This window comes from Hemibagrus wyckioides, linkage group LG10 (genome assembly GCF_019097595.1).
Source record: "Hemibagrus wyckioides isolate EC202008001 linkage group LG10, SWU_Hwy_1.0, whole genome shotgun sequence".
Lineage (NCBI taxonomy): Eukaryota > Metazoa > Chordata > Actinopteri > Siluriformes > Bagridae > Hemibagrus > Hemibagrus wyckioides.
This window is the reverse complement of record NC_080719.1, coordinates 21,057,662-21,070,157: the sequence shown is the minus strand read 5'-3', so window position 1 is coordinate 21,070,157 and position 12,496 is coordinate 21,057,662. Positions and strand designations below refer to the sequence as shown.

The 12,496-nt window shown below is 35.9% G+C and overlaps 1 protein-coding gene across 1 annotated transcript; it reads left to right on the top strand.

Annotated features, from left to right (window-relative positions):
- Window positions 1-1,357: 1,357 nt before the first annotated feature.
- Window positions 1,358-10,802, top strand: LOC131360233 (afadin- and alpha-actinin-binding protein-like). Its single transcript, XM_058400463.1, has 13 exons — window positions 1,358-1,582; window positions 2,003-2,094; window positions 3,170-3,306; window positions 3,397-3,552; window positions 3,703-3,813; window positions 4,449-4,584; window positions 5,341-5,410; window positions 5,925-6,105; window positions 6,240-6,378; window positions 7,631-7,767; window positions 7,855-8,028; window positions 9,843-9,942; window positions 10,031-10,802. Exons 3-13 carry the CDS (start codon window positions 3,181-3,183, stop codon window positions 10,078-10,080), a joined length of 1,380 nt encoding a protein of 459 aa, XP_058256446.1. The 5' UTR covers window positions 1,358-1,582; window positions 2,003-2,094; window positions 3,170-3,180; the 3' UTR covers window positions 10,081-10,802.
- Window positions 10,803-12,496: the final 1,694 nt, after the last annotated feature.

The following is a 12,496-nucleotide window of genomic DNA, read 5'->3' as shown; positions in this document are numbered from 1 at the left end:
ACTGAAAAACACTGGTCTGAACTGTAGAGTTTGAACTAAGACCATAAACAATCCCAAAGTGTTCTGCATAGAGGAGTGGACCAAAATCTCTCTTTACTTCACCTTTATTTGTCACGTTTAACTTTAAGTTTCAGATTCAATATAATTGGTCGCAATGTAAACTACATGGCCAAATGTTTGTGGATACCTGATCACACTCATACATGGCTCTTTCCCAAACAGTTACCACAAACTTAGAATCAGAATCAGAATCAGAAAACGTTTTATTGCCAGGTACAGCAAAGGGTCAGCAAGAAGCACTTTACAGTACTAGGAATTTGTCTTGGTGTCAGGTGCAAACATATACACAGGTAAATAAGTTAAATAAATACTGTATAAGGAGACTTGTATGAAAATTAGTGCAATAGAAAAATGTAAAAGGTGAAAGTGACTGTCCAAACATATATACAGATGTTAGGTATCTACACAATGTAAAATGAGATAAGTATTGTGTACAAAAGTGTGAGTTTGAATGAACAGTAGCAGAAGAACGCAAATGTACAAAATGTCTTTGTATGCTGTAGCATCACAGTTTCCCTTCACTGGAACTAAGAGGCTCAAACCTCTTCCAGCATGACAATGCCCCTGTGCACAAAGCACAGAGCTCCATGGTGTGTTAAAATTGGAGTGGAAGAACAGGAGTGTCCTGCACAGAGCCCTGACTCTGACCCCACTGAACACCTTTGGGATGAACTGGAACACAGACTGAACCCCAGACCTCCTCACTCTTACAACATCAGTGTCTGATCTCACTAATGCTCTTGTAGCTGAATGAACACAAATCCCCACAGCCACGCTCCAACATCTAGTGGAAAACTTTCACAGAAGCCTGCAGCTTATTATAGCATCGAAGTTGCCCAATTTCATATAAATGGCCATGGTTTTGGAATGGGAAGCCCTTATGGGGGTGATGGTCAGCATTTATTTTAGTCATTTCCTCTCATATATTGTATATTATGTAATACTGTAAATAATATTTAATATTATCACCCTGGCCTGCCTTGTGCCCTGAGTCTCCTGGAATAGGCCCCAGGCTCCCAGTGACCCTGTGCAAGATAAGCAGTACAGAAAAGGGACGGATGGATGGATATTTAATAGTATACTAAATTCTAATATTTATTTTTTAAATAATATAATATTATAAAAGAATAGTAAGAAGAAGAAGAAAATCAAACAAGCCAAAGCAAAAAATATTTATTTATTTATTTGTAACGTAAAAGTGTACGTAAAAATGTGTACAAATCGTATTTTACTCCATATTATCTACAATCAAGGTGATTGGTGGAAGAGAGAGACGACCAATGGCCAGCCTGCTATTCGTGGCCAGACAGCGCAGATGCTCAGTTTCTTCAGCGCAGTTTATTCTCCGTCTCCGCAGCTGTTCAAGTGTCTATACCTGCTTACACTTGCATGCAGCATTAAATGCACCGTTTTTAAGCGTTCCTGCTTTTCTGCAGACTGCATATCAAATCTCAGTCGATGTCGTCTGCTCCAGGGTGGTGGACCATGGGCTTGTTCTTCGGTGCTGAAAAAAAGACAACAAGTAGGTGAATTGATCATCATTACGGCTGACTATTTAGTCAATTTGCGCAGGATACTCGATTACATCAACACATAGCCTACAGTTGTTACTACAGTGTTAAATGAACTGTGAGTGGGCTGTTTTCAGGGGATGTAGGCTATGTCGCAGAAACTGGTCTCGTTTCCATGTTCTCCTTGACCTGATTTTTGGCGAGGAACACACAGATCTCATATGTTTATATGTGTTAAGCGTAGTTTTATGCGCGTTAACATGCCACTTGTTTTAATCTGACTATTTAATTCGGTACATAATACAGACTGCTTGTAGATCAGGTCCTGTTACACATGCCTTCTTGTAATTGATACTTAAATGCTGTGACAATATTTTGATGATTGAATTTTAACCTGATTTTTAACTTTCTTTTTTTTGTGTGCCTGACAGAGCAGTAACACCATCATCATTGTGTCTTGGATAAATCTGGATTTCCCACTTGGATACACTGAAGCCTGAGACAATAACAGATTCATTGTTTGGTAATATAATGCTAGAATATTCTTATACATACAGTCTTATGTTACATTATAATATAATGTTGTTTAAATAATACCAAATACATTCACCATTCATTTTAATAGGAATATCTAGCATGTGTGCTCATTCATGCAGTTATCCAATCAGTTAATCATGCAGATACAGGTCAAGAGCTTCAGTTAATGTTCACATAAAACATAAGAATGAAGAAAAAATGTGATCTCTGTGACTTTAACTGTGGCATGGTTGCTAGTGCTAGATGAGCTGGTCTGAGTGTTTCAGAAACTGCTGATCTCTAGAGTTTATAAAAACAAAAAACAAACAAAAAAACAGAGTGAGCAACAGTTTTGTGGGCAGAAGCCTTGTTAAGATTAAGATTAAGATTAAGATTAAGATGAAGATGAAGAGAGCTTCAGCTGCCAGGAAAGATGCAGTAAATTATATTATTACTCTTTACATGCATGATGAGCAGAAAAGCATCTCACCATGCACAAAACTTCAGACTGTGAAGTAGATGAGCTATATCAGCAGAAGACCACATTAGGTTCCTGGAACAGGAATCTAAGGCTATCATGGGCACAGACTCATCAAAACCACAAAAGATTAGAAAGAAAAAATTGCCTAGTGTTTTCACGGGCTGCCACATGATTAGATAACTGCATATGTATGTGTTCCTAATAAAGTGGACAATGAGTGTACATTATACCATAATGACTTTTATGGATTTCATGCAATTTTATACAGTTTTTATATGAGAACATCAGCATTTTTGCTCTGCATAGTCAGTCAGTCTCATGACGATGACAAGACTAAAAATAATCTTGAAGCGCTATTTAAAACATGGCTGTATCTCCTAACCTCAATAAAAACGTGTCACGTGTATTGCCTTCACCTATATCCTTTTTTCATGATTCTACTTAAGGATACATGATTTAAGATACGGGTACACTTAAATATATATAACACTATACCTAAATAGTCTGAAATGTTCAGTATTATTTGCCAGGTTCTGTGTGATTCAGATTGTTGTTCAGAAAAAAAATTGAAATTTTCTTTTTATTCTTACTTGTTCGGAAGATGTAAATCACATGATGCCTCCATCAAGGCCATATAGCCAATCCATAAGGGCTCCTCTGCCCTTTAGAGCTTATACTGGTTCCAGTGTCTTCTGTACAGCAGAAAATGTCACAGAGTGCATGCAATTCATCGATAAGGTAAGTATAGTGAATTCATTTACAAAAAAAAACAAGCCTGGCGATATAGATTAATGTTTTATTTAACTATTCTCTGTTTTACGTCAACAGGAGCTATCATCTCTGGGTTTGCCATCGATCTTCTATGACTCAAATAGAAATCAAGAACTTGATATCATTCTGACTCTAAATAACATGTATGATCTTCTGCAGCTCCATCACTTTGCTTTGGAAAATGTGGATGAACATGAAATGGCTCGGCTTAAGGTCAGCAATGCCACTGCTAGCATCAAGTCAAAAAGCTGTAGGAAGTCAGGCTTTAATGATTTTAACTAATGCAAAGTTTAGTTTTAAGAGGTTCAGTCACGGGTTGTGTGTTTAATTTTATGTCTTGTCTGTTGTGATCCCCTTTTCTAGGACCAGCTTGAACTTTCCAAGAAAGAAAATGGCAAATTATGTCAACGAGAACAGCAGTTAGAAAATAATATAAAGGCTTTACAAAGATGTTTGAAAAATGAAAAAAAGGAGGTAAGAAAATTGGCTATGAATAGGAGAGTAGTAAGGTCAGTATACATACACTGCATATTGCTTATAGATTCATCTCTATGTACTTCAATTTTGGATGAACTTTACTGTGCTAAAGTCTTGTGATAGATGCCTTTAAAAAGAATGAATTGAAACATTTTCTTCATAAAATAAAACTTGGATAAAGAGCATAACAGCACTAAACTAAACAAAGTCTATATGTGGTGTGATAAGCCTTTGTTTTTACATCACAATGTACATCAGTAGTCTCAGATACATGTTGTGTCGTTTCTTATGGAAGATTCTTGTAGAGTATCTTGGAGAATCTGAAACAGATCTTCTGGAGATTTTGCCCTGTTACACTTGCTTTGGTTTTTTGCAGCAGTCAGCACCCACGTTTTTTACATAATATGTTTTTTTTTCACTCACATGCAAACATTTTGTGTTACATTTAATTTAGTTCGGAAAAGTAATGCTTGGAGATTTTAAATGGTTTTAGAAGATAATGCAATAATCCAATAATGCAGAAGTCATGAAAATAAACATCGAAAACAAAATTAGTATTACAAAAAAATGTACAGTCTTTTGCATGATATTGCATGTTCTACACCTGTGACACTGTTATAAATGTTCAACAGGTTCAAAAGCTTCAGAACATCATTGCAAGCCGTGCCACACAGTACAACCACAGTATGAAGAGGAAAGAAAGAGAGTTCAGCAGGCTTAAAGAGCACCTCAATCAGTTACTTACTGACAAGAAGGACATGAAACAGAGTATGGAAATGTTCTGTTGTTATTCTGTGTTCCATTTCTTTTTTTAATTTAATAAGACAAATAGCATTTTTGTGCATTCATATAATACTACAATATTTTATAGTAATATATATGAAGTTTTTAGTACTACAGTAAATATCATACAGAAACTGTGTGTGTGTGTGTGTGTGTGTGAGAGAGAGTTCTGTAGAGTTTTTTTTCACCGAACAACATGGCCATAGCTTGTGTGTGTGTATATGTGTGTGTTATTTTCCATTCAAGTAAACTTGGAGGCTATTATGTAGTGACAAATATTAGACTTGAGTTGTACAGTTCTGCTTAATTTTGTTGTTTATTGAAACCATGCATGCTTCAAGGTCAAATGTGTGTAGTGCTGATGTATGGTCTCAAAGGGTGAACCCCTGAGTATAAGACAAAATGAGTATGAAGAGAAGCGTGCACACAAACATGCAAGCAAGCAAAGAGTTTAGCCTTTACGTCCACATAATCCCGAGCTTAGATCTGCAACACATTGTGAAGAAAAATGGATTAAAAGAATAGATATTGATGTTGAATATCAACATAGCAGACAATATACTGTACCCTGTGTGTGTGTGTGTGTGTGTGAGAGAGAGATGGTAACACCCTGCTGTACTTTGTAACAGAATTAACTTTGTTGTTTTTGTTTTTAGAGGAAACACCCGTTATCCTAATCAACTGGACAAGAAAACCAAAAAGAACAAACTTTAATGCATATGTGTGTCTGCTCTCTATCAGGGATGGAGATGTTGAATTATGTTGAGAGGTCTGATGACAGTCAGAGGAGAACTGGAAGAACAGATGCAAGGTAGGCAACTTTATCTTGTCTGCCATATTCGCTTGCATTTTTAAGTGTGTGTTTATTTTTATTTATTTTTTTCTTTTTAGCAAAAATGTCCATACTTACAAAAAAGTGCTGTGTTACAGTAAATTTATCACGGGTAAGGGTCACAAAGCAAGGTGCTTGCAGAAGCTTACTAGAAAAAGAATCAGTAGGCAGATTTGTAAATATTTAAAACACTATATCTGTTTTTGTTAATGTATTTGTACTTGGTTGCATCCCTAAGAGGTAGAACTGGTAGTAGTGTCAGCATGGTGTGTGAATCTGAGTCTGAGATTTCTACATCAGTTCATAAACTGGTCTCGACTAGACATGTTTTCGAAGAAATTTTGTTGGTTCCCAAAATACAAGTATATACTGTATATAACTATTGGCCTAAATTAAAGCACCATGCCCCTGACTAGACACTTATGAACATTTGTCCTTATTTCAGACAAAAGTGACTTTACTTTTATCCGATTTCATTCATTTTCTTAATCAGTCATGAAAGTGAAGTGTGCAGGACTCTTCTGAACGAGTTTGATAAACGCCAGCGGGAGCTGATGCTGGAAAATTTTGAGTTGAAAAAAGTGCTCCAGCAGATGAAACAGGAAATGGTGGTCATGTTAAGTCCAAAGAACTACATCCAAAGACAGGAGAAATACTCTGAATTTACAGATCAGGTCAGTCGAATTAGATCTTGGTGACAAAGAGAGATAATCCATCAAATTCAATCAACTGTCAAATTTCCTGTTCGTTTAACATTTGTTATATGTTATTCTTTGCATGTTGTCTCTCTTAACTCTGGATTTTATAGCAATTAGCTGATGAAGAAGAGACTTCATTTAATGGGACTTTAGAGATGTCATGTGAGCGTGCTCGTGAGAAGCTGACCAACAGCATTCGGCAGCAGTGGAGAAAACTGAAACATCATATGGAAAGCCTTGATAACAAAGGTATACCTGAGACTCCTAAAACATATACTAATGGCCAAAGATTTGTAGATATCTGACTGTCACACATATATTTGGTTCCACCCCAAACTGCTACCAGAAAGTTAGGACCACATAAATTAATTGAATTATAGAATATTTCTGTATGTTTGTAGCATTACAATTTTCCTTTACTGGATAAAGAGGCTCGAACACTGTTCCAGCATGACAATGCCCCTGTGCATAAAGCACAGAGCTCCATGGTGTGTTAAGGTTGGAGTGGAAGAACTCGAGAGTCCTGTATAGAGAATCTGACTCAACCCCACTGAACACCTCTAGGATAAACTGGAACACTGACTGAACAACCTCCTCACTCTTACAACCTCAGTGTCTGATCTCACTAATGTTCTTGTAGCTGAATGAATACAAATTCCCACAGCCACACTCTAACAACATTCTAGTGGAAAAACTTCACAGAAGAGTGGAGCTTATTTTAACAGCGAAGAGGAAATAAATGTGGAATAGAATGTTCAGCAAGCACATATGGGTGTGATGGTTAGATGTCTTCAAACCTTTGGCCATATAGTGTACTTCCTCACAGATGAATCATGTACATTTTCAAAACTGAAATGTTTAAATGCATCACTTGATTATTATGTGCTTCAATGTGGTGAAGTAATAGGACATTAGAAGTGGGGTAAATTCAAAACTGCATTAGATGACAATGTCCCCATCCTCAAGATGGTCACTGGATGGTCTGATGAGTATGCATATAATAAATCTTATGTTATGGTCCTTCATAGTTAAAAGACCCTGTGGGAGATTTTGGACTGATGTGTTACACAGCACTCACTAACACAACATCAGATAAGGGAATATGAAGGGATGAATGGTGTTCACGCCTTCACTCCTTCAACAGAGTTCCACAGATTTGTAGAATCGATGGCAAAGCTATCAGCTCTGAAGCTCACTGCTGCTAAACACCTTTCTTAGACACTATTTTGTATTTTCCTTTAATTTGAAACCCATTTGTATAATAATAATAATAATAATAATAATAATAATAATAATAATAATAATAATAATAATAATAATAATAACAATAATAATTGTTATTTATTATTATTGTTATTATTATTATTATTATTATTATTGTTAAGAGTAGTACAAAAACGTATCATAAGTAAATTAGTATAATTTATTACCAGATATGGTGTTTTCAACATGTTATGCAATTTAAATTCACATTTTGATATCTGAACTGTTTGTATTGCAGCATTTGTTTTGCAGTTAGGAAAGGGGGTCAGTGAGGAGATGATTTCTAAGCAGGTCCATCAGGAAGAAACAGAGAAACTCAAAATGGAGATCCAGCAATGCATGGACTTTATTCAAACTCAGCAGCAGCTCCTGCAGGTAAAAAGCTACACAAACATATGATGTATTGAATGGATAGGAAAATGAAATTCAACTTCAACTCTTGTGTGCTTATGTAATCAATAGCAACAGCTAAACACTCAGTGTGATGAGGAGACTGCAGCTGTCCTGAATGACTGTTACATGTTGGAAGAGAAGGAACGCTTGAAAGAGGAATGGAGGACTTTTGAGGAGCAGAGGAAGACCTTTGAAATGGAGAGGAGGAGTTTCACAGAGGCAGCCATTAGATTGGGGCATGAGGTTAGTTATTTCAGGGAATTTTTATAGTTGAGTTAAGCGGTACTTAATTATGAGGAAAAAATAAAAAAACAAAAACTGATCTATCTTTAAAGGACTATTAAGGCCTTTGGCTAGAGCACTAAATAAGCTTAGGTTCATCCTTTGCTTTGAGTTTTGGATATTGACATGGCTCTAAAACTTGACTTAAAGCCACTTGTAGCAAATTTAACTGATTGGACAGGATTTACAAATCTGTGTATTGTGGAGGTCCTACCCAGATAGCAAAATAGGTCTGGCCCAGATCTGGCCCACACAATGCACTTACACTTGGACATACCACAAAGAATGACGGCCCTTTGGTGGCCCATATCTGGTTGACTGCTAGACCTGGTCCGCATCTGGTTGACATACTACTTGCCATGCCAGCACTCATTCATGGGCCAGCAGTGCCGGCTTAATGCCAGATCTGGCCCAGATCCGTCTGCTATGTGGGATACAATTCATAGTGCATGTCAGACCAAAAACTAAGCCATGAATTCCAAGGAACTCCTCACAGACCTCTGTGATAAAATTATCTTAAGATATAGATCTGTGAAAGGGTTTACAGTCAAGGGTTAGGGTTAGGGTTAAATAGGGCCTAATTTAAAGTGGGTAGTCTAGACATACATTACAGTGTTGGGCAAAAATCTTATGCTACGTTCACAAATACAACGACTCACAGCGAGCTGGTGACTTCTGGCAGTATGAGAGACAGCAAGCATTGGAGACTAGATGTGGACATGTGCAGAGACACAAGTGGAGAAAATTTATTCTGTAAAAAGTTGAACTTTCATCTTACATGATTTTATGCAGATATACACTGGAGAATTTTATATACAAACACTCTCTTAATTTTAGCAGCCAAAAAACCTGATTTGGAATGATAGTTGTTCCAACCAATGATTAGACTTATTACTATGGCAACCGATAGGATGAACACCTACTGGTGATTTCACAGTACAGCAACTGGTGATTTGCAGCAATAAAATCGGGCACATGCAAAAAAGGCTGCAAAGTAAAGATGACTTTAAAAAAACGAAATTAAATCTTTCTACTTAATAGAAAAATACTAATAACATTCAGTAAACATTAAATTAAACAAAGTCAGTATTTGGTATAATACTCATTTGTGTGTGTTTTTTTAAATAGTAGCCCTAAGTCCAATATGTGCAGTTTTATAAGGAAATTAGCTGGTAGTTTTTTACTGAGCATAGTGGAGTTTTTTTTGTCTGAAAAGTGTCCACTTACATAATATGTTGCTTTCTTTATCGACATACAAACCTTTTTTTGTACTGACTCAGTAATGCAGAATTCATACCATAGATACCTATAACTAAATTTGCAGTTATGAACATAGGGTGCCTAAGATTTCACACAATATTCTACATGGCCAAAATTATTTGGACACATGACCATCTCAACCATATGTGCTTCTTAAACAGATTTAGACATTTCGCTGATATAAAAAGCTCCATTCTTCTGGCAAGGTTTTCCACTAGACGTTGGAGCGTGGCTGTGGGATTTGTGTTTATTCATCCACATGAGCATTAGTGAGATGAGACACTGATGTCCGGCAAGACAGACCTGCACACAAGCAGCAGTTCAATTTGTGTTCAGTACAGTTCAGAATAATAAAGCCTTGAATTGTACCGTAAATATTTTTTTGCTATGCACTTTTGTTGGACAAGGTTAACATTTCAAGAATTCTTTCTCGGAAAATTCATTGGGATTAATTTTATTACATACTGTAAAATGTAAAGTACTCAAATGTAAGCTTGGACTTTTTTCTCTTCTAGAGGAAAATGTTCGAGGAAGATCGTGCAACCTGGCTAAAACATCAATTTTTGAACATGACGTTCACTGAACATATGAGATCACATAATGTCATATCAGAATGTAAGTTAATGGCTTTATATAAAGGTATTTTTTTTTGTCTTATTGTAGACAATATTTGTATGTTGTTTCCTTTTTTTTTTTTTTACAGATTCTGGTCAAGAACAGAAACACATATCGGCTCCCAAAACACCACTCTAGCACTGTGAATAAAAGGCTAGTGAGGTCATCCTGTGGGATGTACAGACTGCACAGAAGAATGAACAAGAGCGTACATATAGAGCGATTATAGGGTGTTATTTATCGGATTTGTGCGGCACTGGCAAAGATGGCTTACGATTTGCATAAAGTGTCATGCTTTGCTATGGTTTTGGTAAGGTATGATTTTTGATGCAGTATCATAAGAGAAGCTGCATAAACAAACTTGTTCATTTACTGTTTTCAATGCACCACAGTTCTACATCATAAAAGAAATAGTTTGCATTTAAGTGATTTGGTCACATTGTACAACATGTGCATTTAATGCTTAAGTACCAAGCAGTAACTTGCGTATCTTGTTCAGTGCATACTGTTTACATGTTATTAACTGACTATTAATATAATTTTACAGGCTCTTTGATGGCTAGGAACTGCCATATGAAACAGTAAGAGAGAGACACTGCTGTAAGCATATATCACTTAAAATCACTCATTTTCCTGTTGTATCATTAATAGGTATTATTTTGCGATATAAGTTTCAGAATTCACAAAATTTAATTATTTAAGCTTTAAACTAATTCATATTTTTGTGTGTTTAAGGTGTATTTTAATGTCTATAGTTATCTCTATATTTATTAGCTGGAATTTCACTGATATTAAGTTCCTTGAAAAGTCTAGAGTGCAGTTCCAATGAAAAGTTTAAGAAATAATAAAGAATGTGGATATACTGAAAAATAAACTTGGTTTTATATTTTCAATGAGTGCATTCATGTGTCATTTTTTTAAATTCTGAAACTCACAAAAGTTTTCGGCAAATCAGGAAAGTTATATAATACACATACTGCATATACAAATATACAGTGAGTAAATCTGGTGTCTATGAAGCAAATTAAGCATTATGCTAATTCAGTTTGAAGGAAATATGGGTATAAAGAACTTCAGCATGCCTGACAAATTCAGTTCCTAGACAGACCAAGCAATGACATTAAATATCTTTCAAAGGTCTTGTTTACATTGGAATTCTCACAAATTAATATCTGTATATAAAAAAGGGTTGTAATTAATGAATAAATTTTGGGAATGTAGCAGAGTCTATACTGTAAGTGTAAGGAAATTGTCCTGACTGGCAGACATGCAGTTAGACCATTGTTTGGTAGAGTGGAATATTATAGCTAGATTTAAGGTCTAAAGAGATGTACAGAATCCCAGTTTAATCTATGTCAATCTTTTCCACTTGATGGAACTAGGGTAACCTAGCAAAAAGCAAAAAATTATTAAATGATATACAAATACTAGATGCAAATGCAGAGAGATTATTTTTTAGATTTTATTCAGTCTAGTTTTTAATTTTATACAGAACCTAACTTAAATAATTGGAGGAATTACAGTTCCCTGAACTAGATGATTTAATAAAAAGATTCTGTCGGATAATTTATTTTAAATATTTTATAAAATATTTTAAATTTAGTTCATTATTAATGAGGTGAAAACCTACCACTCACAGCTCCTTTGATTTTCTCAGCTGCTTGTCACATGGCAGTGATGAAGATGTAAGATGAAGATTTGTTCAACAGAGGTTTATTTACAGCATAAGCAAGGAGGTGAGAGCAACATCCACTGCCGAGCAAAGAGGCAGATGAATGTCCACTGCGGAGCAAGGAGTCAGATCATCGTCCACCTTTGAGCAGTGGGGCAAAGTGATGTCCACTGGTGGCAGAGAGACATCTCTTGAGCAAGGGGGCAGAGAACGACTTTGGTTAGGGCAAGGCAGGGGGCAGGGAGCAGAGCAGCAACCACTACAGGGCCAGAAAGTGGAGCAATATCCCCTGTAAAACCAGGAAGTGGAGCAGCGTCCACCTGCAAAGCAGGAAAGTGGGTCGGTGTCCTCCACGAGACAGGGAAGTTGAGCAATGTACAAGATACTTTTTGTTACTTCTTAGTATAAGAAAATAAAACATTACATAAGGTTAATCTGATAAAAAAAAAGATCTATTTATATATTACATACTTATATATTTGTATTATATTACAAAATATCTTTTGTGAGTGAAATGATTCTTCTTGTAAATTAAATTTTATTACCAAATATTGTTACTTATCCAGTTATTATAACTAACCTACTGGAGCCAGAGTCAAGTCTTTTATTTTTTGTATTTTTTGCTGACAAAAAATATTTTGATATTGTGAATCTTATTCTGCCAGTACCAAAGAGAAAAGCTCCATGTCAAATTATAGACCCAATATCAACCCCACACCCGCCTTTATATCCAAAGATCTTAGCAGCTAAGCTTAAACCATCTTAGGAACCACATACATGAAATCAGGATGTAGGACTCACAACAATACAGAGACAGTGTTCAGGGTGTAAATGACCTACTAGTGGCTTCTGATCAGCGGTGTGTCCTTTCTTGCATTTCAC